The following is a 26,641-nucleotide window of genomic DNA, read 5'->3' as shown; positions in this document are numbered from 1 at the left end:
TTCTCCAGGAAGCCTACCCCTCTCCTGGGCTAAGTTTCCATCCTCTAGGTTCCCATGGGTTTTAGTACCTAACCTAAGTCTATGATGACAGATATCATTTTAGAGATTTTGGTGAAGTGGAGAAGAGAGAAAGAGTGGATAAAGTCATTCTTTGGCTGACCCCTGAGGAAGGATGAGTATTATTTAATAGTATTGCAAGGTCCATGGTGGTTTTGTACCTCAAAACCCACCTCTAAATGGAGGGGACATCTCCAAGTCTTCAGAAGGCAACTGTCATCAGTGTTTAGCTTAATCCAAAGGTCTCAATCTTGTTTGTGTCCATCATATTGTTTTATCTGGGTTACCCTCTTATTCAATTTAAGTGATTCAGTCCTAAGTGTCTCTGGAGGGAGGGTTTGGCTAGCAGCTCAAAGCAGCCTGAGTCAGTTGCTGTCAATTGTTAAAGAGTTAGGAAAAGAGTCAATGTTGGTGTCTTAGCTATTAAAAGCTAAGAAAGCATCCTACCATTGGTTAGCTTAACATGAATGTTGTCTTGTTGTGAATCTTCTGAATCTCCTCAAGTATCATCCTCTGAGGATAACATTTATAAACTAGAAAAAGAAAACGCTAGCATAGAAATCACCACCTCAGCCGCTGAACTCTCCATCATCCAAGCTAGTAGACAATAGCTCTTTAAGCTTCACCTTTGCCGGAGGTGAGATTCCAAATATTCAAACACGTCACCTATTTCAAAAACTTCAGCTTTAGGATTCAAGACTTGGGTCACTTTCCCACACCTTGTCATTTCTGCTTAAGCTCAGCAGCAAGTACCGTCCCAGGATCACTCAGAAACACTGACAAGTGAGCTCCTTGGGTGACACTGAAGAGCCTGTTCTTCCAGGTCCCACTTCTCAGGCTCTGCTGGCCCAGTCAATCCACAGTCATTATAAAACTGGTTTCTGTTGAAAGAGCTTTTGGATCCTGCTGTGGCTGGGGAGTGAGTCAGTGGTGGCACACTGGTGACATTATTTGTGGCTGACCCATATGCGCTTGTGTGACTAACTCTCGTCACACAAGAGGGCTTTCCTCCACTTGTCCGATTATCTTCATTAGTCCCCCCACTGCCTTGCCCCAAATCCTTTATGGGATAAGGCAGCGACATAAACACATGTAAGTGAATAAACAAATTGTTTTATTCTCCTACTTAGCCCTGTCTGCCTTCCCTGCCTGCTTTCCCTGCCCCTTGACTCAGTCTGAGATTCCAGTCCTGAGAGTGATAATGCTATCCCCGATCAGTGTCAGGGTGACTCTGTAACAATGGTACCTAATCCCAGTGGTTGTTAGACTCTCCTGGGGTGCTTTTAAAGAATATCTATGCTTGCCCTTTTCCTAAAGCAATGAATTTAGACAATTAAGTGATTCTAATACATAGTGGCTGAATCATCACTCTACAGGGACCTGAACATAGGGGAAACAGCAAAGGGGCCCACAATCTCCACCTCAATGTCTGGTTTACAGTGGAAAACCTCAAATCCTGGTTCTACTCCCTGGGTTTGCAAGAGCAGACAGGAGTGTCTCCTCGATGACAAGAACACAAGGGACATGACCCAAGGGGACAGGATACAGGTCATTGAGGGATGAGAACAAAACTCTGGGTTAAGAGGCCCAGACTGCTCATGTCTTTGTGTCCTTCCTATGACTTAGCACACAGAGAGGCCCGGGTAACGGGATTCCATCCATCCCCTGCTGCTCTCTCCTGTTGGCCCGAAGTATGAGAACATCTCACCCATAGGGGCACACTTTCCCATTCCCAAACTTTACCTGAGCCACCTCCTGGGCAGATATTTCCTCTGCTTATATTCATGCAGTTTTGTTTGCTTCCTGAATTTAATGTTTGGCATTCATCCCTGCCAGACTTCATTCTGGCTAGAAACAGCTGCTGCTCTAATGTGTTACAAACGGCTTGGGATTCTGATCCTGTCTCTTATTGTCCAGCGGACTAAACATCCTGGTGTGCTGAGGAATCATCTCAGTTTATGCCTGTTATCCCAGTGGGATTATGCATAGTACCTCTTTTCACTCTTCCAACATGTCCCTAGGTGGGGGATAAATCACCTGGTCCTTTATCATGTAAACCACAAGTTGTGCCACCTCCTGACTCCCCCAAGTCTGTTACCACCTGCAGTAAGCTGCATTTTATTATCAAGTTACTATAAATATGCATAACATTTTCCTAAATTCTTCACTTTAATCCATGTTTTTTGATCACCAATCTTTTGAATAGGATTTATTCATTTGAATTATTCATTTGTTTTCACCTAAATCTTATCCACAATACCTCATCTAAAATTTCTGGATTTGGTTTATTTAAAGTGATCTAGGCACCTGAGAAAAAAACTTGAGTGTAAAATCCTAGCTCTTGATAATTTATATATTTTTTTCAAGTCTGTCACATTTGTTTTGTCCAAACCTCACTTTGTTGCTTTTAAAAAAGCAACTCTCTATTAGTGAATCTTTCTAAAACACTCAACTTAGTTTCCATAAAAGAAATTAGATTTTATCATTCATATTTTATAATATTTAATTAAAATAAATGATTATAAATTATAAGTCCAAATTATATAAACCAGTTTGAGAACAAATATAACTTAATTTTAATAAGCATGTCATTCAACTTGTGAAGCTGAGAAGTACATAGACATATCCTAGTTTTAAAAATGTTTTATTACAAACAATTTTTCAATACAAAAACTGTAGAAAATAGAACCATGAACCCCATATACTCATCATCAGCAACAACCATCACCTTTCTGCCATTCTTGTTCATCTATCAACCTCTCACTTTTTTTTCTGGAAGCTAATCCTAAAGATAATTTTACTCATAAATACTTCAAAATGTATCCTTAACAGATAAGAGTTTTCAGCAACATTATCCACAATATTATTATACTCAACAAAACTGATAATTTCTTAATATCAGCAAGCACTTAATATCAGCAAGCACCTAGTTCTATTTTTCTTGACTGACTCAAAAATGTCTTGTGCAAGTTGGTTTGTTCAAGTTAGGATCCAGACAAAGTCCACATTTTGTTGCTACCTGTTTAAGTCTCTTTAATGATTTATGCAGGTCATTTAATTGAAGAATCTGTGTCTTTTGTTCTACAGACTCTCTCACATTCTAGATTTGACAGACTCCTTCTTCTGGGTATTGGTTCACATGTTTCTTTATTCCTCAAATTCCCTGTATCTGGTACTCAGATCTGGAGCAAGGCTGTCCAGTAGTACTTTCTGTAGTGCTGGAAATGTTCTACATCTGCACTGTCCGACACGGTAGCCACTAGCCACGTGTGGCTATTGAGTACTTGAAAAGTGGCTACCGTGATTGAGGAACTGAACTTTTAATTCTTAAATTTAAATTTAAATAGTCATATGTGACTGGTGGCTACTGAATTGCAAAGTTCAGATTTAAAGGTTAATTCAATTCAGATTTAATTTTTTAATAATAAGGTTAGTGGTTTTGTGTATCACACACCAGGAGGCACACAGCACATGTTTTCCTGTTTTATGCAATGTTGACGTTGATTGGGGGTTTATGTGATGTTGCTTGGATCCATCTACTAGAAAATTTGCCATCTACCTTTTACTTAATGCTTTTAGCAATCATTATTTAGATTCATTATTTTACTACTAGTTGCAAAATATTGCTTTTCCAGTTCTTCAACCTTCCTGCANAGTCTGTCACATTTGTTTTGTCCAAACCTCACTTTGTTGCTTTTAAAAAAGCAACTCTCTATTAGTGAATCTTTCTAAAACACTCAACTTAGTTTCCATAAAAGAAATTAGATTTTATCATTCATATTTTATAATATTTAATTAAAATAAATGATTATAAATTATAAGTCCAAATTATATAAACCAGTTTGAGAACAAATATAACTTAATTTTAATAAGCACGTCATTCAACTTGTGAAGCTGAGAAGTACATAGACATATCCTAGTTTTAAAATGTTTTATTACAAACAATTTTCAATACAAAACTGTAGAAAATAGAACCATGAACCCCATATACTCATCATCAGCAACAACCATCACCTTTCTGCCATTCTTGTTCATCTATCAACCTCTCACTTTTTTTTCTGGAAGCTAATCCTAAAGATAATTTTACTCATAAATACTTCAAAATGTATCCTTAACAGATAAGAGTTTTCAGCAACATTATCCACAATATTATTATACTCAACAAAACTGATAATTTCTTAATATCAGCAAGCACTTAATATCAGCAAGCACCTAGTTCTATTTTCTTGACTGACTCAAAATGTCTTGTGCAAGTTGGTTTGTTCAAGTTAGGATCCAGACAAAGTCCACATTTTGTTGCTACCTGTTTAAGTCTCTTTAATGATTTATGCAGGTCATTTAATTGAAGAATCTGTGTCTTTTGTTCTACAGACTCTCTCACATTCTAGATTTGACAGACTCCTTCTTCTGGGTATTGGTTCACATGTTTCTTTATTCCTCAAATTCCCTGTATCTGGTACTCAGATCTGGAGCAAGGCTGTCCAGTAGTACTTTCTGTAGTGCTGGAAATGTTCTACATCTGCACTGTCCGACACGGTAGCCACTAGCCACGTGTGGCTATTGAGTACTTGAAAAGTGGCTACCGTGATTGAGGAACTGAACTTTTAATTCTTAAATTTAAATTTAAATAGTCATATGTGACTGGTGGCTACTGAATTGCAAAGTTCAGATTTAAAGGTTAATTCAATTCAGATTTAATTTTTTAATAATAAGGTTAGTGGTTTTGTGTATCACACACCAGGAGGCACACAGCACATGTTTTCCTGTTTTATGCAATGTTGACGTTGATTGGGGTTTATGTGATGTTGCTTGGATCCATCTACTAGAAAATTTGCCATCTACCTTTTACTTAATGCTTTTAGCAATCATTATTTAGATTCATTATTTTACTACTAGTTGCAAAATATTGCTTTTCCAGTTCTTCAACCTTCCTGCATTTATTAACTGTGCTTTTGGTATAAAGAACTTTCCCATGTCAACCACATGGTCTGTTTAGGAATGGCAGAATACTTGCTTTTTTTCTCTCATATAATAAATTGATACCCTAGAAAGTTTTCGAGGTAACCAATAAGGTTCACTTGCTTGTTTGGTTGGAGGGGGATATTATTTAAAATTCACATATTTTTAACATATTTGATGTATTTTCATCAGTTGTAATTATCCTTTTTGATGCTCACACTGTCCTGTATTTTGATAGCAAGAACTCTTTCAAGGTGGATCCTGAGTCTCTTTGACACAATCCTAGTATCTTTGAGAACCTCCAAACTTTTAGACATAAATGCCCAATATTCATCTTGTACCTTTTCCACTCCAGACCTAGATTCTGTTACTTCTCCAAAAAAACCTTAATTTTTAGTTGGAAGTGGTATTTAGACAGCACAATATACATGTTAGGGATTTTATTGCTACAGGGTTGTCATTACTTCTAGGCCTTTTCAGTGCAAAAAAATGAGGAAATACTAATTTTTTAGAAATAAAACATCTTGAGTTCATACTGATATTTGCAACTCAAATTAAAAGAGCGTGTTCACAGTTCCTCTTCCCACACTTTGTATTATTGCTACAATACATTTCACTTTTAATTATGCTGTAAATACACAATACATTGCTACCCTCTTTTCTTTACACAATTTGTTATAATTTGGAGAATTTTAAAATATTTTAAACCCACAAATTGTATTTTTACCTTTTTCCAGTCCTCCTCACCTCTTTGTGTGGATCTAAGTTTCTATCTGGTACCACATTTACTCTTCAAAAAAATATCCTTACTATTTATTATATTACAGGTCTGCTGAAAAATGAATTCTCACAGGTTTTGCTTGTCTAAGAAATATTTCTTTTGCTTTCATGTTTTAAAAGATATTTCCACTGAGTATAGAACTCTGTTGACAAGTATTTTTTTTCTTTCTTTCAGCACTTTAAAGATACCACTTTTAATATGGTTAGGCTGTGTCCCCACCCAAACCTCATCTTGAATTGTAGCTCCCATAATTCCCATGTGTCATGGGAGGGACCCTGTGGGAGATAATGGAATCATGGGGGTGGGTCTTCCCTGTGCTGTTCTCATGATAGTGATTCTCTTGAGATCTGATGGTTTTATAAAGGGGAGTTCCCATGAAAAGCTCTCTTGCCTGCTGTCATGTAAGATGTGCCTTTGTTTCTCCTTTGCCTTCTGCCATGATTGTGAGGCCTCCCCAGCCATGTGGAACTGTGAGTCCATTAAACCTCTTTCTTTTATAAATTACCCAGTCTTGGGTATGTCTTTATTAGCAGTGTGAGAACAGACTAATACAACTCTATTGTTTCCTGGCTTGCATCATCTCTGATGAGAAATTTGTTGTAATTTTTATCTTAGTTATACTGTGTAATGTGTCTTTTTTCTCTTTGTCTTTTCAGCAATTTTATTATGATATATGTCGGTTTTATCATTGTTGTTGCTGTTGTTGTTGTTATTGATCCTGTTTGGTGTTTTCTTAACTTCTTAGATCTGTGGTTCAAAGTATGTCATTAATTTGGGGGAAATTGTCAGCCATTGTTCCCTCAAATATTTCTTATATCTCCTTCTCTCTTTCTTCTTCTCTGGGATTCTAACTACACGTATATTAGACCGCCTGATGTCATCCCATAGTTCTTGGATGCTCTGTTCTTTTTTTTTTTTTTTTTTTAAACTATATCTTCTTTTTGTGTTAGTTTTGCTCATCTCTTTGGACCCATCTTCAAGTCTACTGATGTTTTCCATAGCTGTGTCAAATCTATTGATAAGCCCAGCAAAGGCATTCTTCATCTCTGTTCTGTGCTGCTCATTTCTACTCTTTTCATTTGGTTCTTTCTTATGGTTTCCATCTTTCTGCTGGAATTATCCATCTGATCTTGTGTGTTTTCCACCTGTTCCATTAGGGCTTTTAACATCTTAATTATAGTTTTTAAAAATTTTCCCATCTGATGGTTCCAATGTTCATTTCATGTCTGAGTCTGGTTCTATCAGTTGCTTTGTAGCTTGGCACTGCATTGTTCTTTTCTTGCTTTTTCATATAATTCATAATTTTTTGTCGAAAGCCAGGCATTTTATGTAGGTCAGTAGACACTGAAGTTTTTGTGTCTGCAAATGGTCTTTCCTTTGGCTAGGCCTTTAGTTTGGCTTTGAATCAATCTAGATAAGATTTTAGCTGGGACTGGGCCTGTTGTTGCTATGGTTACTCCAAGTGCATCACAGACTTTAAATCTCTCCAGAAATACCTTGTGTTTAAAGTAGAGGCTAATTTTCCAGAGTTGGTCCTCAATGTCTGCTGCATCCTCAGCTTTAGGTCTTTCCTTTGTGCTTTCCTAAAGAAAGGGTCTCCCTCCACACTTTTGCCCCTCTGTTAGCAGTATTCCACTGTCAGTTTCTACCTGATGCTTGTTAGGATGGTGGTGAGAGGCAGAAGGGCATTCACTGTTTTCTGATAAAGCCCCGGCCTCAGGTAGGCGCTGTGTCCCTGGGGATGTGGCCTTCTCCATGGCCTTGAAAGTCTGAGAGTGATATTCTTTCCCATTGTACACATCCTGAGCAGAAACTGACAGTCTCTCTAATTCAAATTGAATAGTAGAGATTTCATATTTAACTTCTTTAATTCATATTTGTATCTCTATTAAACTGAATATCTTGGTTCCATGCAACATTCATAATTTTATTTATTTTGCCCTACTATATATAATCATTTCAAAATAGTAACACCAACATTATCAATAGTAAGTCCACTGAATGCAGTTTAAGATGTATGTGTGCATCTGTGTGCATGTGTGTGTGTGTTATGTGTTTTGTCTTTGGATTGAAAAACGAAAATTCTGTTTTAAAGTCTCTTGAAATAACGTTTTGCTGTGTAATTATGCTTTTGACTTGGTAATTTGTTAGATTCCTATGCTTCAGTTGGGTTTTATGTTTTAAGGATTGCTTTTCTTTTGCTTTAATATGTTAAAACTATGTAAATAATATGCATGGCTCCAAAACCAAAACTATAACTAACACTCAAGAGAGGGCTTGCTTTCATGTCAGTCCCTTCTCTTCATTTCCTCTATCTTTGCTTTAGTATTTTGTTTATCTTTCTATCATTTCTTCAAAAATATAAGCAAGCAAGTAAATTTGTACTTACTGCTTTAAAAAAAAACAAAAAGGAGCATACCATGTACACCTGTGAGTATTGCTTTCCTCATTCAGTGTATCCTGAGGATCACTCTATAGCAGTAAATAGAAATCCTCCTCATCCCTTTTAATAGCTGCGTAGTTCTCCATTGTACAGACAGGCATAGATACAAACAACAATCCCCTATTGATACATCTTTGGGTAGTTTGCAATCTTTTGCTATTACTACAGCAATGAAAAGTCTTGTCATATGTCATTTTGTATTTTTCCTGTAATACTATAGTTAGAGATAGGCTTCCACTTATAAATACCCAGCTTGCTCTGGATGTCTTAATGAGAGAATGGTGAGCATCAAGTAATCTGGCAAGTTAATTAAGTACGGTTTGTTAATAGAGCTTCTATTGTCCTTTCATAAATTACACTTTTAAAGGTCATCAAATGGATTCTATGATGATTTTCTAAGTACCAAGTCTAAACTACAAGTCAGGGCTGAGCCTTTTCTATTCCTGGATTGAACTCAGGCTGAGTTCAGTTTTTTCTGCCTTCTCACAATTTCCATGGGGCTTTCTAACCTACACTATGACATTCCCACAGTGATTCCTTCAGGGCTCAGGCTATTGTCACAGGAAAATCTACTTTACAAAGAGGTGGTTGTACAAAATGAGACTTCAGTCATCAACACCCCTAGATGAAACCCAAAATAGTCTTCCCTCCCTGAACTCACAACTCCAAGCAAAAGTGGATTGCTTCCCTCCCAATCTTGATTTTTTTTTCTAGCCCAGACCTTTTGGTCTTTGGAAATGCCAAATGTAATGCAAGATGTTTCCTGCTGCAGCCTTCCTGGCTGAGTTTCACAGGGTCCACCTTTGCCATCAGCCCTGAAGTAGCCCAGGGAGAAGCTTTCTCTAAGAGCATCCGTATCACATTGCCAGCTCCACTCCAGTTTGCCTTTCACATTTAACCCTCCATGGCCTTAGGGTTATCATTTTCCACGTCTTCCCTGCTCCATCTCCCCACCCCAGGCCTGGGCCTCAGATTACTTTTCTCAGATGGAATCCTTTGCACTTTCCAAACAAAACTCGTTTGCATTTCTCATTTCAATTTCTAATTCCTCAAGGGCAGTTTCTAATTTTATATTATTATTTTTGTGTGTGTTTCATATCAGTTTGCCATCCTGTTTGGCTTCTCCACCCTCTGGGTACCTGGGCTGCCTGCTTCTCCAGTCTATTCATTTTCTTCTGGGCTCTGTCAGTATTTTTCTGCAAGAGATCTAAATTCTACAAAATAAACTTCCAGTTGTAAACAGCAACATTCTGTCAGAAAGGAGAACCCAGCCAATGCCAAGGAGACCACCGCTAAGCATCCAGCCCCCTCTCACCTCTTCTACTTGGCAATTCCCCTCATCTCCTCAGAGGTCAGCTTATGTGTCATCTCCTCTCTGAAGCTTTCACCAATTGCTGCAGACAGATCCAGGCACATCTTTTCTATGCTCATTTTCTATCTCATTGGCTAGATCCACATTGCACACTGTATTAATTCACACTGGACCAATGATCCTCAACCTCTTCTGTGAGATGACTTTGGCAAATAACACTCACGAATATGACATACCCCTATTGATAAATGCACACTGCCAGCTGCAAACATGAGACAGGTTGTAGGATATTCACAACTCCCAAGTTTCTGGTTGTAATTCCACCTGTTTCTCATCCAAGGCACCTCAACACACCAGTGTGGCTCAAACAATGACACTGGGAGTTGCTGCCTCAGGCTATGGGCTGCATTAGGGCAAATATATTGTCTTTACGTATGAACATCGAGCATCTATTTCAGTGCCTGGTGTGGAGTAATAACTATGTGTTGAGTGAAGGAATGTACACCATTATATACATGCCATTACCTAATTATATTTTCCAACCAATTCATATGTTGCTAATTTATACTTTGGGACTTAATTTGGCAAATTTTTAGGAACTCTATACTTCTGATTTCTACGAAGTACTAATAATACTTTCTTGGGATAATCATGCCTAGGAATCTGAATGTCAATATTGGTGATCAAATTTCCAGGGTCAAATGTAGAATTGGTCCTGATTGAGAAGTTTGTTTTATACTTGGATCATTCAGCTAGGTGAAATTAAATGCAAAACAAGTCAAATGTACCCACAAGCAATTTAATATTACCAAATAAGGTTTTTCTGGTTTTAAACCTTAAAAGTTCCATCTAGTGCATCTTTTTTGCCTCTTGCTATCCTTGGGATGGAGATACAGGACCAAGTCAAAAGTGATACTTATCTATTTCTTTTATACTACAACACCCAAGGAAATGTATGCTCATAATTGAATAGGGTTTTACGGAAAAAGAGTGGGAGTTTATGAAACAAGAACTGTAAACTGAGAAGAAAAAATCTTAGAAAAAAGTATTATCACTGAAATTTAAATACATAAGCACACATAGCCACATACAAATTTTCAACAGATGAGCTAAATAGTCAACTTGCCAGGACTGAAGAAAAATCAGTGAAATTGAGCTGAGAAAATTATCACAAAGAGATAAAAATAAGAAGTTTGTCAGAAACTCTAGTATAACTGAACTATGGTATTATCTATTATAGCTAAACATTAAAACGGTTTTGGGAGACCAGCTGCATATCTTTTGTTTCTGGTAATAGAGGTTGTAGACTCACTGGACAGTTTTAGGCTTACTTTTTCCCCAGCTTTGTAGTATTTGTTTTTGTTTGCTTAGAGGAAGAATAGCTCTCTGTCACTCAGTCTGGAGTGCAGTGCTGTGACCATCGCTCACAGCAGCCTCGAACTCCTGGCCTCAAGCAATCCTCCTACCTCAGTTTCCCAAAGTGCTGGGATTATAAGGATGAGCCATCTCACCTGGCCCAGCTTTATAATCTTAAAGCTGTTATTTATTTTGCCAGCCCCTGGTAACTCCTGGCCTTATATGTCATCTAAATGATCATTTGGCTTTAACAAAACACTAAGTTAATAAAATGTTGCTCATATATATCAAACTGTTAGAAGCCTAACTGATAGAACTGAATTAATAGACTTAAAGCATAGTGTAAAATCTTCACAGACAGTAAGTGAAATGTCACAGTCCATTAAGAGAAGGAATGTACACCCTTATATACATGCCAGTTGTCAATAAATAGTGTTGGAAAACTTTGCTATTTGGGAAAAATTCAAGTTGTGTTCTCAGTTCCTACTACATATCCAAATAAATTGCTGATAGACAAAGGGATTGGTTTAAAAAAAAGAAAAAAGAAAAATGAAACTATTATAAAAAGGATAATATGGCAAATATGCACTTGACCTTGAAACATGGAAGGACATTCTTAGCATGAAAGCAATGTAAGAAATCACAGATGAAAATTGACGACAAAAAAATAAGTAGCATCTGCACATCAGAAAATGTCAAATAAATGAAAAGATGCATAATAACTTGGAGAAATATTTTAACACATATGGAAGACAATACACTAATATCCTTAAAAATCCCTGCAAATAACAAAATATAAGAAGAGTCCCTATAAATGAATAACAAAACTTTAATACAGCCAAAAGAAAATGTATAAAGACATGAATGAACAATCCACTAAATAAGAAGTATGCATTTTTATAATGATAAAAAAGGTCATTCTTTAATGACCCTTTGCAAAGGTAATTATGCAAGCAATAATAAAAGTACCTTAAGATACTATAATTTATCAAATTGGCAAACTTAAAATTAACGACAGTACTTGATGCTGATAAAATGCAGTAAGAAGAGTTTATTAGAAACCTACTGCTGATGAAAAGCATAAATGGGTAAAATGTTTCTGGAAAGTAATATGTAAAAGAATCCCTAAAAAATAATGACCTTTGGCCTTCAACCCATTAATCACACTTTAGGAATCTCTGCTAAATGCCTTATAGACATAGAGTAAAATGTGTTTATTTATAATGTTTAGCAATTTTTTAAAGAAGGTGAGCTGTTAAATTTGCCTTTTAAGCTTTTGTTTACAAAAAGTAGTTAATGAGATGGAAAAGAACCCATAATATATAACATTAACTGAGAAGAGAATACAAAGATGTATATATGGTATGAACCAAATTTAGTACATTTATACATATATGGACATTAGGTTTGCCAGGTTTAACAAATGAAAATAAAGCATGACTGTTGAAGGACTAATTTCAGGTAAACAATGAATAATTTTTCATATAAATACATGCCAAATATTACATGGGACATCCTTATACTAAAAAATTCTAATTTTTGCTAGACATTCTTCATTTTATCTTACAACCTCAATGCACATATGTACAAATACACAGAAAAAAAAATGACTATAAGAAAATATACCTAAAAATTATATAGTGAATATCTCTATCTAGATGGTAGGATTCTAAGATATTTTTATTTTCTTCCCTATACTTTTCTGTGTGTTATGAATTTCATCTTATAAGCAAATATAACTTTCTTATCAGAAAAAATGTATATCATGTGTTTTTGATGGTGGGCTCTAATCAATTACAAATGGCTATTTTAATTATCAGGATATGATTCCACACGAATATACTCAAACTATATTCTATTCCACTAAAAAAAAGAAAAGGCAAACCTCTACTCATCAAAACCACACATCTATGACTTTTCCAGATCTTCCATCAAAGTTTGTAACAGTTTCCTTCCTAAATTACAATTGGAGTTTCTCAGGTAATTGGTTTACTGAGCATCTGCCATGTGCCTAAAACCATACTAGAGGTTGGAGTTAAAAAGATAAATAAGATACGATGCCTCTGCTCAATGAGCTCACAGTTGGTGGCATAGATAAGCAAAAGAACAGACAATTACAGTATGCTGAGTGCTAAAACAAGGCTCAGACATAGGGAGGAGGGAAATCCATTGTGTTGAATTGTGGATGTGAGAAAAGGCTTCCCAGGAAGTACTGTATCTGCTGTCTCAAAGGACAAGAAGTTAGCCAGGTGAACAAGGTGGTGTAGGGGAAAGAAAAAAGGGAGGAGGAAGTATTGTTTCTAGGCAGAGCAAACAGCTTGTGCTCAGAGGATAGATTAGGAATATAATTACACGTCTTGCAGCTTGACTGAGAGGACTGCAGGAATCATATGCACGGTTATCAATCATTATTATACTATCTGCCATCTTGCGGAGAGCTCTGCCAAGCATAATAGGAAATTTTTTGCAATTCATATTGAATTTTTACTGCCTTTCAACTATGTAAACCAGACACTGGCCAAGTGATAGAGACAGCTCCCCAGCCTCTGCCAGTAACTGATGCTCACAGAAAACCTGCATTTTAATATCACTGTGTTTGCAGAAATTCTCAACAGATCTGAAAAATAATTCTCAATGGTATAAAACAGATCCAGAACCTACTTCCTATCGCATATGCAATTAATATACGGACGACTTGGAGTCTTTTTAGATGAACTGGATTCAGACCCTCCTGCCATAGAGGAGAAGGAGCCTCTACAGGCTGTTGATATGGTCTCATTCTATGAACCAAGGCTGCGTGGCCTTAATAGAAAATTAATTCTGAAAGCTAACTATTTTCAGAATAAAACTATTTTCACTAAAAATCAATCACTTTTGACAGGTATTCTTCACAATTCAACAGGCTTTTTTTAAACCATTCTTATAACAGGTGAGTTTCATTAGTTGAGGGTCAGGGAGGGGTGTATATTTTGCAACTAGTTTATCCAGGCAGACATATCAGAAATCCAAGCTACTCAGGGATCCATGAGAGAATTAATGAGGTTTCTTCTGACTGTGGTGGGTGACCAGCATGTTAGTCCGTGTTCACACTGCTATAAAGAAATACCTGAGACTGGGTAATTTATCAAGGAAAGAGGTTTAATTGACTCACAGTTCCGCATGGCTGGGGAAGCCTCAGGAAACTTACAATCATGGCAGAAGGTGAAGGAGAAGCAAGTACCTTCTTCATAAGGCATCAGGAAAGAGAAGAGCAAGCAAGAGAGGAAGTGCCACACTTTTAAAACCACCTGATCCCATGAGAACTCCCTCGCTATCATGAGAACAGCCTGGGGTAAACTGCCCCCATGATCCAGTCACCTCCCTCCCTTGACACATGGAAATTAAATTTGAGATGAGATTTGGGTGGAGACATAGAGCCAAGCCATATCAACAAGTAAGCCCCGCCTGAGAAAATGTCCAGTGTGAACCATCTGGACTGTGTGGGAGCCATGGGGTTCCATAGGATTCTGCTGCCAACCCCAAAACAGCAGCCTGGCTCTGTTGCCAGCCTCCCGATCCTCTTCTCTGTGATCTAGCCAGGCCTGGGTTCACTTAGGTGGCCCATTTCTCAAAGTGGCCTGTGGTTGTTGCTGTTTCTCTGGCCCTAAAAGTGTGGGGAGCTGTCCTCAGGGAGGACCCCAAATACCAGCAAGCACACTGGTCAGATGCAGAGCACAGGCTTCAACTTTTCCTCTTCACCTCCCATTGAAACCAAGACTGATCAGTCATAGAAAGAAAGGAAGTTCTGGGCCGAAGCGCAGTGGCTCACACCTGTAATCCCAGCACTATGGGAGGCCGAGGTGGGCAGATCATGAGGCCAGGAGTTAGAGACCAACCTGGCCACCATAGTGAAACCCTGTCTCTACTAAAAATACAAAAATTAGTCGGGCGTGGTGGCACGCACCTGTAGTCTCAGCTACTCAGGAGGCTGAGGCGGGAGAATCACTTGAACCTGGGACCCAGAGGTTGCAGCGAGCCAAGATCGCGCCACTGCATACCAGCCTGGGCCACGGTGCGAGACTCCGTCTCAAAAAAAAAAAAGAAAGAAAGAATTGAAGGAAGCTCTGACACATTCAACAACATAGACGAGCCTTGAAGACGTTGTGCTAAGTGCCATAAGCCAGACACAGAAGAACGAGTATGATTCCACTTATGTCAGGTGCTAAAATGGGCAAATTCACAGAGACAGAAAGTAGAACAGAGACTACCATGGACTGGGGAAAGGGGGAAATGAGGAGTTCGTGTTTGATGGGTGTAGTTTCTGTTTGGAATGAAAAAGTTGTGGAGATGGATGGTAGTGATCACTACACAACATTGTGAATGTACTTAATGCCACTGCATTGTACCTTTTAAAATAGTTAAAATGGTAGTTTAAAAATAGCTTACTTTAAAAGGCTGTTTCACATCTAAAGAAATAATTGTCAAACCTTTTATAAAAACATTCTCCTGATTTCTAAATGAGGTACTTTGAGAGGGTCCACGATCTTTTAAGGAATTCATTTTCTAGGGTACTACTAACAATACTTTAATAAAGTATTCTAAAAATACGTTAATTAGGGCTTAATAGTCCTCTGGATGAATTATTATGCATTTATATAAATGATAATTTGGAAAAGCTCATGGGAGACTAGTGTGAAAGACCCTGGTTATTGTCTGGCTATTAACATTTTGAAAGATATCTAGTAGTATGTACTTTTAGTTTTAAAAAAATTGATACAAAGTCATTCAAAGAAAAGCATTTAGTACGTGGGGCACAGTGGCTCACACCTGTAATCCCAGCACTCTGGGAGGCTGAGGTGGGCGGATTGCCTGAGTCCAGGAGTTTGAGAAAAGTATTTAATTTCTTAAGAATTTGTTAACTGTAATAGACTTCATTACCCATAATCTGAGGACACTAAAAAGCACTCATTTCAGGAACCATGAAGTGCTGCGTGAAAATGGTAAAATTTATGTTACATTTGTTGTACCACACCAAAATAAAGCTTAAATTTGTAATGAAAATGCTTTCAAGTTAGATGGTGGTAAAGATTACACAATACTGAATAGACCAAAAACCACTGACTTGTACACTCCGAAAGAGTGAGTTTTAGGTATGTGAATTAAAGCTATTATTTAAAAAAAAAAAAAAAGCCAAGCTAAGAAAAGTGATGTTTATGAGTAGGTGAGAAAAGAGAGAAGTAAAATAACCCAGGGCTTGTCATAGCAGGAGAGGGCTGCAGCTTGAAGAAATGAACAAGAACAAGAAAGTGAGGAAAGGCACACACACAGTCTGAAGCCAGTCACATCCCATACATAACCCTGGAACAAACTGCACAGGGAGCAATCGGCTGTCTAACATGCTAGGATGCAGGGTGGAGTGGGAAGAGCAAAAATCACACAGGACAACTTGTTACTTTTCACAGACATTTTTCTCTCCTGGGGTGAACCAATTCTTCAAAGGATTTTGACAAAGGCCATTGGAAGGGTGTGTGATCTATCCATACCTCTGGCATTAGAATTCTTCCCTGGGCTCAGAAGGGACTGGCAGAAGCTACTGAGCTCAGCTAAGCTGCCAATCCATAGTCTCTCACTAAGATGCAGTTCAGGACAACATCCTGTGTTGTTATAGCTGGGACTCTGAGAAATCACCATAGGAACTCTGGTCTTGCTGTCTCACAAGACTGACTCCCCCCATGAGGACAGGGACTTTGTCTTCTTCACCAGCATCTAGAACAGCTCCTGACACATAGTATGTGCTCAATAAATATACGTTAAGGGACAAGTGAGTGATATATTAATAAACTGTTACTAAAATATTATTAAGGGCATCACTAACCACATCACACAAGACTCCCTTAGTCAAGTGCCATATGAGATATTTTGCAATTCAAAGCCAGAAGAAAAATCTCACTCCCTAAGCAATGGGTATGGTTCTTCTCAGATCATCAGAATTTTGAAACAAGTCCAGCTCTTTTTATCTTAGCTTCCAGCAAGGACAGAGCCAAATCTAAGGCTCATCTATGGCAGCTGAATTAGCTTCTATGATCTGCATATTATTTTGAGTGGTCTTGATTTTCTATGATTCTTTTTCTCTCCCGATTTTCCAATTTCTGTTGCAACTTAACAATTCTGTATGCTCTTGAATCTTGGTTATACAAGATCAAAATATGTTTTCAGTCAAAAGATGCTGTAGATATATTGATAGTGTGAGTTCTGATATGATACAAAAGCTAATTCAGCTATGCAGAAGCTAATCCAGCTGCCATAGATACTTCATATCAGATACCTCGTAGGATGAGCTGAGAGATATGAAAGTATTTTGTTGAAAAATGATTTCAGGACATAATACCTACCCATCATGAAGTTCTGATTGTAGCTGTGCTTGCACTGTTTCCTCAGCTCTTTTCCTAGTGTGTATTGAGAAGTGCAAAAGTAGATGATATACAAACTCAATATTTCAGTGCTATGGAGACCTAGAGTAAAACTGGAATCATGTAGCCATGTGAAGAGAAGTCAAGATGGAGATAAATTTCATCCACGGATTGTGGAAAGAAAACAATTTAAAGCATACCTTCTGGCCACTCCCTTTCAGCCAGCTTTCTCTTGAACAAAAGAAGCCCAGTCTCTCCCACTTTGGGAGGGCTTCACTCTACACAGAATCCATGTGCAGTATGACGCAGCTGCCTCCCTAATGACTGTCCCTGGACCAGGTGTGCAGGATAAAGCAGCCTCTGCACTGCATCCTAAGGTGCACACTCTTGCATCTTGTATGTTATACAAGATCAAAACATGTTTTCCAGTCAAAAGATGCTGTGGATACATTGACTAGAGTGTGAGTTCTGACATGATACAGATTGGGATCAAATCCTGGCTTTCTCTTCATCAACTGCATAGCCTTACACGAATCTCTTAATGCCCCCAGGCCCCAGTTTTCTCCTTTGTAGAATGGGGCTAATAGCCAACGTGTCAGGTTTGGAGGGTGATTAGAAGTCAGGAGTAACAGCTGACTGTTCCTGACTGTGCCTGGGCTATGGCACGGCAGCAGGGGAAGTGGGTGTAGAAGAGAACATCACTGCTCCTCCTCACTGGCAAGAAACACCCAAGGTGCCCAGAGCAGGAAGAGGCTTGTCCTGTTGGTTCAGTGACTACATTCCTTGACAAGACATACTTCAAACATGCCATCCTTCTGCCACACACATTATGCCCTGAGTTAGAAATTCTCACCTTTTAGCACCCAAACAATGAGTCCCAAACTGCAGCTCATTCCCAACACTGACACAAAAATCCTCAGATATGGATTTTTGTTTTTTTGATTTTAAAATGTTGCAAAAGTATATTTCATTCATTTTTATAATGCCCTATTGTGAGGGAGGAGTATATTGCCAGAGGGCCTGGTAGAGACCCCCACCATGCAGGGTCCCAGGAGGAGCTCCCAGACCCACCCGAGGCTCACCTCGCTTCTAGCGTGTCCTGACTTCCTCCCCCCATCGACCCACATGGGTGGTCTTCCAGGCTCTGGGTATCTCCAGGGGGCTGGGATAACAAACCATTTGGTACCCTGGACTTGGATGCCATTCACATGTCAATGGGACCTGTTAGAAAGCCTCACTCCAGAGTATAAAAGCCATTTTTCTTGATCCAGTAATGGCTTGTGAAATCAAGTTATTGTGTCATGACAATGCTTTTAAAAAAAAAAAAATTAGAATAGCATACAATGCTTTGGAAACCATCAGAGTGCTAAGCAAGGAACAGGAGTAAGTCTATTTCATAAAACTTCTGTTTTGTTTGTGTGTTTGGGTAAACTGGGTCAATAACCAAAATATGTTTCTTACTGCAATGGATCCTAATCAAAATAGTTTAAAAGCCACTATCTTACCACAAAAGAGGGACAGACAAGGGAACTTAGGTCCTGTGGCCAGGCCAGGGGCTTGCATCTGGATGGACGGAGGGCAGAAGAGAGGGCCTGACATGGTGCCCTGGAGCCACAGAGAACACTGCTCCCTCCCTATATGGAGGCCAGCTCTCCCCTCTGTATGGCACAAAAGACATCAGACTTTTAAAGGCTATAAAGCATCTACACATAACTGATAGTATTCACTCCTATGCTCTGGAGATAGAAAAATGAGCAAGATACTGTTTCAGCTTCAAGCTCACCAAGTTCACTGCAGTCCACCAGGGGAGACACACATTTTAACAAACCGCAGTAGAACATGATGAAAGCTAAAATAGAGGTGCGTTCAGACCAATGCTGGAGAAGAGAAGAGGCTAATTCTATAGAGGGGTATATTCACTTCTTAGGGCCACTGTAACAAAGCACCACAAACTGGGTGGCTTCTGTAGCTTAGAGCTACAGATCTCACAGTTCTGGAGGCCAGAAGGTGTCCGCAGGGCCATGCTCCCTCTGAAGGTGCTGGTGAAGGGTCTGTTCCAGGCCTTTCTCCTGGCTTCTGGTAGGTCCTTGGCTTTTGTCCGTGGCATTCTTCCTGCATCTGTGTGTCCTCACATGGCCATCTTCTCATGCAAACACCAGTCCTATGGGATTAAGGGCCCACCCTACTCCAGCATGACCTCATCTTAACTAATTGCATCTGCAATCACCTAGTTTCTAACTGAGGTCACCTTCTGTGGTACTAGGGGTTAGGACTTCCACATATACATTTTGAGGGGATACAGTTCAACTCACAGTAGGTAGTCAGGAGAAAGAATGGTGTTTTCCCTAAATCTGGAATGTCAGCAGAGCTTTCTCCCAAAGCATGGGGTAACGGCATTCCAGGGTGAAGGAGTCCTCCTGGTCCCCTGTCCTGGCAATGCACAGAGACCCAGGCAGCCGTGGGCCACCCCTCCAGCCATGAAGCCTGAACCCATCATTTCACAGGCAGGCCCAGCATACAGCTGTTTCTGTCAGAGCCATGGGGAAAGAGAACAGTTGAAAAGACTGCTAAGAGCCTGCTGTACCCAACATTTCAGGGTCAGTGAGCACTGGAGTAAGTACCTGGTATGTGCCAGGAACAACTACGTGCAGGAGCCTACTCCTCACATTATCATTTCCATTACTACCTGACAGAAAAACAGACCCAGAGAGGTGAACTTCCCTTAACAAATGCACACAGCTGGTAAATAGAACTAAAATTCAAATCTTGGTCTGATTGACTTCAGTGTCCTTTCAAAACTCTTTCCTGATTGCACTGTGGTGAGAGGCATCTCTGAAGGAGATCCCTACATCATAGCAGGCCCATGTGCCTCTGCACAGCCATTCAAAGGGCTAGAGCTGGTCATTCTGCTTCTATTCCCTCCCTCTATCTTCAGATAGCTCAACAAGGAAGGGAGGTAGGTCCTATAAGAGAGAGCTCCATTTGCAGGGAAATGTAGTACCTAAAGGAAATCTAGCCAGTGTCTAGAACCCCAGAATATCCAAGCTGGAAAGGAGTCCAGAAACCACTGCAACCCGCTATGTCATCAGAGGCAGCTGGCCCACAAATCTACTGCTCACCGGCCAGAGTCAGCACCAGGACCCACAATTAGGACCCTTTTGTATGGGCCCCCAACACTGACATACTTTTAGAGTTAAAATGATGATTTAAACTGCTCCCACCTGGTATAACATGCAGACAGTTGAAACCAATTGGGTTAGGCCAAGCCCTAGAGATTTGATAGTGGGCCAATCAGTCATTCAACATTAATGGAGCTTGCACGGCCTGCAAGACACTCTGGGGAGAAAGCAAGGAAGCGGGAGACAGGCCTGCTGCTTCAGACATCTCATCCAGTCATCAAGAAAATGACTGATGGAAGTATATAACAAAACAGCCTCAACCTACGGGCATTAGAAATAAATAAAAGCAGGCTGAGTTTGGCATCTCACACCTGTAACCCCAGCACTTTGGGAGACCAAGGTGGGAGGACTGCTTGAGGTCAGGAGTTTGAGACCAGCCTGAGCAACAAAGACTGCCGTCGCTACAAAACAATTTTTTAAAATTAGCCAGATGTGGTGGCAGGTGCCTGTAGCTCCAGCTACTCGGGAAGCTGAGGTGAGAGGATCACTTGAATCCAGGAGGTTGAGGTTGCAGTAAGCTATGATCATGCCCCTGCACTCCAGCCTGAGCAACAGAGGAGACTCTGTCTATAAATAAAGATAAGTCTGAGGAAATGAAGGAAAGAGTAACGGAATGAATTGCCGGCTCATAATTAAAATTAGGTGACCTAGCACGTAGAGGCGGGTCACCGAGCCTGTTTGCCCTTCTGTGATACTGAAGGAGTTCCTCCCCACCTACTGTACTGGCTTTATTGGGATGCTCAAAAAAAGACGATATATACAAAACACTGCAATAAGCATAAACAAAGAGATAAATGCAAATTATTTCTTTCACTCATTTCATGCTTGTGACTGTCTGGAGACCTCCAGTGCCCAAAGCCATCTGGGAATCTCCCAAGAGACACAGACTCTCTCTGTGGCTATACCTGAGCCACCACATACCTGGGTCTGAGGTACAGATGGAGGAATCTTCCAGTTGTTTGGCTTGCATGGGGCTAAGCACCTCAATATTTGAAAACATCTAGTCGTATGATGATTTTACTTTTCACCAGAATTTTTAGATGTGACAACAATAATTTTTTTTAAACCAATAATTTGTTGAAAAATGATTTGCTGTCGTACAAATGCCATGCAAGCATTATCTCACCTATAACACTGGGCAGTAAATGACAGATGTGCAACGCGAATATGGTGCCGCCTGACACCAAAACCCGTGTCTTCCCCACGGAGCTGCTCTGTGGACACTGTTACCTGCTCCTTCTCGCTTCCTGGGTACACCAAAACCTTGTGACACATAATTTACCTATATAACAAACCTGCATGCGTACCCCTGAACCTAAAATCAAGTTAATAATAAATAAATGAGTAATAAACATGAGCTTAGCCACCCTTCCCCAGGCTGGGGAGATGGCCACATAAAGCATCTGAGGACTATTGCGCTGTGGCTCAGAATGTGTCAGATTAATTTAGCCACGCAGAGGTGGGAAGAAGCTTTCAAACAGTTGTCCAAGGCTCTTGGAAGAACCCTCATCTAAATTGTACTGCTCAGCAGCACTTACCTTTATTTCTTTGGGAGTAGACCGGACAGGGGTCTTTTTCCCTCCCTTGGAGGATTTGGAGGAGGTTGAGGAAATGCCCTGGGTGCAGCGGGGCTTCAGATCACTGAAGCTGCTGAGATATTTTTTGCGCAAGGCCAGCAGCTCCTGCAGGTACTGCAGGCAGTCCTGGGTGCGCGAATACATCCACGCCCGGTCCTCCTCCTGCCGCAGGTAGTACAGGCTGGTGTCCATGCTACTGGTGCTTTTGTACTTCTTTAAGGACTCACTGAATTTCTCCCCGTGGTCCCCGACCACATACATGGAGCTGCTTCGAATCAGCTTCACTGCGGGGCTGGCTCCTTCGTAGAAGGGGCTCTCGGCCGCCGTCTTTCTCTGCGGGCTGGAGTTAAAGATGGAGTGGATCTTTCTGAACATAGCGCTCGATTTCTTTCTGTGGGTACCTTCCAGCTGCCTGTGCCGCCGCCACTTGATCTAGATGCGTGGAGAGAAGCCGACATCCAGGCCTCGCACCATCTGCCTTCCAGGAGGCCTCTGATCTCTGGGATCCCAGGGAGCACCGGCTTGATCAGGTGGGTGACCTGCACATCTCCCATGGGGGATGTTTACATCCTATGACCAAGATGCCATAACAACCCGAAGATAGAAGGTAGTGCACTGTGAGCTTAAAAACGAGTGCCCTGGCTGGCTTTATGAAGCATTTGGTGCAAATAGCTTCTGTGCTCTCCGGTGGAAGGCCCCAGCTGGATGGAGAAAGTGGGACAGAGCTTTGCCTGCTCAGTTATTTTCTTTCCTTTTCACTTTCCATCGCTGGCCATGGTTTCACTCAGTTTGAGCTCATCTTGGTGTGGATTTTTACATTTCCACCTGGGCTGAGCTGGCTCCAGTTCTGAATTCTCTGAATCCAAAATGAAATTCTACTTAGCAGGGACAGCCCTTACCCAAAAATCATGTGTTGCTCAGGGTAAAATCTAGTCCCCTGAGATAGGCCAGAGTGGACACACCAGGGCGTTGGCAGGAGCTCGCAGATCCTCCGATAAGCCGGGCTCTGAGCAGGCATCTGAGCGTCCTGGAGGAGCCTCACCCTGCGGTAATGGGACCTCGCAGCCGTTACCGGATAGCAGCCCATTGTGGAGGCAGGAGGAGGATTCAGATATCCGGACCACGACTTTTTGCACAAAAGCATCAGTGAGCTGAAGGGTGGCCACATTGGTGGGGTAGACCCTTTCTTTAGCCTGAGCACGTTTTTAACTTCGACTAGTTAAGATCAGACAAAAACTATTTTTTTAAGAGGGTTGTATGAATCTATTAGAATTCCAGAGATGTTCTCTGTAGCATTTTTCTCGGGCAGGTGCTAAACATTGTTTTTTTTTGTTGTTCATTCTTCTATGCAGTCCATTTCTCTCCTAGACTACAGTCAGAGAGTAGAAGCCTGCACCAGTCTCTAGTTCAGTCATTTTTTTAAGCTATGAGCTAAGAGAAACTATGAGCCCCCAGAAATTGTATGTAAAGCATTACTGAATGAATGTATTAGCATGGTTTATTTTTGCTGTTTGCTTTGTGTGTGGGGTGTGTGTGTGTTTTAAGAGAATGAAAAGATTCATGGTTTTTTCAGATATTCAGAGGTCTGTGATGCAAATAAAAACATTTTTAAATGTTTCTATCCTGCATCAGAACAATAACCATACTTTTCTTTATATGACTGTAAAATATCATTATAAATGTTCTCCTGTTGAGGGCATCCTCTGCCTGTGGCATTCTTCTGAGCACTGGGGTGGCACAGCCCCTCACATGTGGAGCATTTCAGCTTTACAGTTGCAGCATGCTTTAGCAGTGATAAAGCGTTCCCACACCTATTAACTTATTGAATATTTGTAGCTTCCTTGGCAGAGAAGCATTATTTCCATGATCATCTTTAGTTGTCATCAATTCACAGATGAAGAAGGGGCACCCTGGAGAGGTTATGAGACTTGTCTGTGGTCTCAATCAGGCGACTGCAGAACCAGTCCCCAGACCCAACTGTCCGGCTTCCAACCCATTATGCTGGTCCCAATGCCCCCTCACTGCAATGAACTCATAGTCACTGAGTTCCCAGGTATCCAGGAGGAATCTCTCTCCGACCCACTTCTCTACCTGAACTAATGCATAATATCAAAGCACCCGGATGGATGGCTGACTGAACTTCTTCTCAGAGGTATCCACAGGCTATGACTACACATTCTTTCTCAGTAGTTCGTGCCAGTGGGTTTATGATTACGCTTATTCTACATGGATTTAGAGAGTTTAAATCAATAAAGATGAAGTCTCCCTCCATATCCAGAATGCCACAAGCGACCTAATCTCTTGATCACAAAGAGAATAAAACTGTCTTCCTCTATATTCTCCTTTCTTCACTCCTACCTCCTACTGGATTCTTCCCAAGGGTCAGACCTAGAAAGAAAATTGAGAAAATTCTACTGACATCAACCCTGCAGAACACTTAATGAACACGAAATGGACAGGACATTAAGCAGCAGCCATGGCCCAGCAGCTGACTCCCATCAGTCACCTCCGATGCCAGTCCTGTCCTGAAGCCGCCTCCCTCCTGAAGCTCCTACTTAGTCGGGTGAGGGGAAAGAATGCTTTCTCCCTACAAAATACTCGTCACCTCTGCTGGTGGAGGAAATTCATCCAGAATAGTGACTGCCTCTAACGTATCTTACTTAGATTTTCTCATGGCCTTAGCTGTAAAAAATGAGTGTGAAATCACCTTGTGGCTTTTCAAAGTGTATTTCATGTGTGTGTGTACGTGTGTGTGTTTTAAGTAGAGATAGGGTCTTGCTATGTTGCCCAGGCTGGTCTTGAACTCCTGGCCTTAGCAATCCTCCTGACTTGGCCTCCCAAAGTGCCTGGATTACAGGAGTGAGCAACCATACCTAGCCACAAAATGTATCACAAGGAACAACAAATGCCCATCAAACCCCAAATCAGGCTCCCCAGGCTTGACTCTTTTTAGACATTGTGGAATGTGGACAAACATGTAAGCAGGGATAAAGAAGAGCCTGCATCCTCTCTCCCAGCCTAGCCCCTCCACATCAGCCCCACTGCCTATGTGCTCCTCACTGGGCTCAAACCAGACTCCTCTTCCTGGTGGTGTCAGAACCTTGAGGCTTGGCCAGAGAATCTGCATACAGTGACTTGTGTAACAAAACTTGCTTTATTCCAGAATTTCTCAAATGTAAAGTGCAGAACCCCAGCGTGACGGCTGAGCAGTCCAGAGGATTTTCTGTGTAGCAGTGCTGGGCAGGGGCAGCTACAGGCAGCAGGTGTAGAAGAGCTGACTGAGCCTCTGCCTGCTCCTAGATGAGCCTGGTCTTGTGGTGCTGCTCATGACTGGAAGGGCAGGCCAGGGTAGCAGGAGAGAATGAGAGTATGGGCCTTATTCAGAGTTCGAATCACAGCTCAACTGCCTACCAGCTTAAGAAAGTTATTTAAAACCTCTGAATTCTGGATCTATCACCACCAAAACTAGATATCACCTTTTTCATAGAGCTGGTGTAATGATTAAATGAGATACTATATCCTTTGACCTACATCTTCTCCTTCCTCCCTGCACCCCCACCCTGCCTCTGGTAAATACCATTTTATTCTCTGTGTGTATTTGACTTTTTTTTTTTTTAAGATTCCACATACTCTGAGATTGTACAGAATATTTATTTCTGGGTCTGCCTTATTTCACTTATAATGTCCACCAGGTTCACCCATGTTGTGGTGAGTGGCAGAATCTTCTTTTTTAAAAACTAAATATGATTCCACTACAAATAGATGATAGATAGATGATAGATAGATAGATAGATAGATAGATAGATAGATAGATAGATAGACAGACAGATAGATACACAGCTTCTTTATCTATTCATCCATCAGCGAACACTTTGGTTGTTTCCGTATCTTGGCTATTGTGAATAATGCTGCAATGTGCAGATATGTAGGATGAACAAGTCTAGGACTCTAATGTACAACATGAGGAGTACATTGAATAATAATGTGTTGTATTTGAGATTTCTGCCAAAAGAATAGGTTTTAGGTGTTCTTGTCAAAAAAGGAGGGAGATGGATAACCATGTGGGATGACAGATACGTTAAGTAGCTTCACTGTAGTACCTATATCACTTTATATATCAAAAGATCATGTCATCTACCTTAAATATATACAATTAAAAAACAATGAAAATAAATGAGATAATAGAGAACACTTAATAGGCATATTGCTCAATCATAGTAATTATTACTTATAGGAATATAAAAATATGATTTCTACTTCACAGTTCCCAGCATATAGTTGCCAAGCTATTATTCCAGGCAAATATTTGGAATCCAATTATAATTCAAAGGGCCTTTCATTCTGCAATATTTGTAGAGATCACAGGCTCAAATGGGCCTTAATAACAATCAGCTAGAAACTGCTAGTTTCACCCGCTATTCTGAATAGTGCTAAGTTTCCCTAAGATGTTCATTGGTTCCCCCTATCGTGAACAGCACACCTGCTTACAGGGCATTTGACCAGGCACCCTGTCCCTGTCTGGCATGGATTCAGGTGAGCACCTCATCATTTTCCTCCCTACAGTTGGGGACGTTGCCTCGTATCATGG

General features: G+C 40.4%; 1 protein-coding gene across 2 annotated transcripts in view; it reads right to left on the bottom strand.

Annotated features, from left to right (window-relative positions):
• The window catches only part of CUNH13orf42 (chromosome unknown C13orf42 homolog), a 32,349-nt gene extending 7,533 nt beyond the window's left edge, over nt 1–24,816 (bottom strand). For both annotated transcript variants that reach the window (XM_017873737.1, XM_017873738.1), the window contains exon 1: nt 22,015–24,816. In XM_017873737.1, coding sequence (XP_017729226.1) covers nt 22,015–22,428 — 414 coding nt within the window. In that variant the 5' untranslated portion in view covers nt 22,429–24,816. The remainder of the gene's footprint in view (nt 1–22,014) is intronic.
• Nucleotides 24,817–26,641: the final 1,825 nt, after the last annotated feature.

The sequence above is a fragment of the Rhinopithecus bieti genome, unplaced genomic scaffold, assembly GCF_001698545.2.
Source record: "Rhinopithecus bieti isolate Rb0 unplaced genomic scaffold, ASM169854v2 scaffold_7398, whole genome shotgun sequence".
In the NCBI taxonomy this organism is placed as follows: domain Eukaryota; kingdom Metazoa; phylum Chordata; class Mammalia; order Primates; family Cercopithecidae; genus Rhinopithecus; species Rhinopithecus bieti.
The sequence above is the reverse complement of the archived record's forward strand: the minus strand, read 5'-3'. Positions and strand labels throughout refer to the sequence as shown.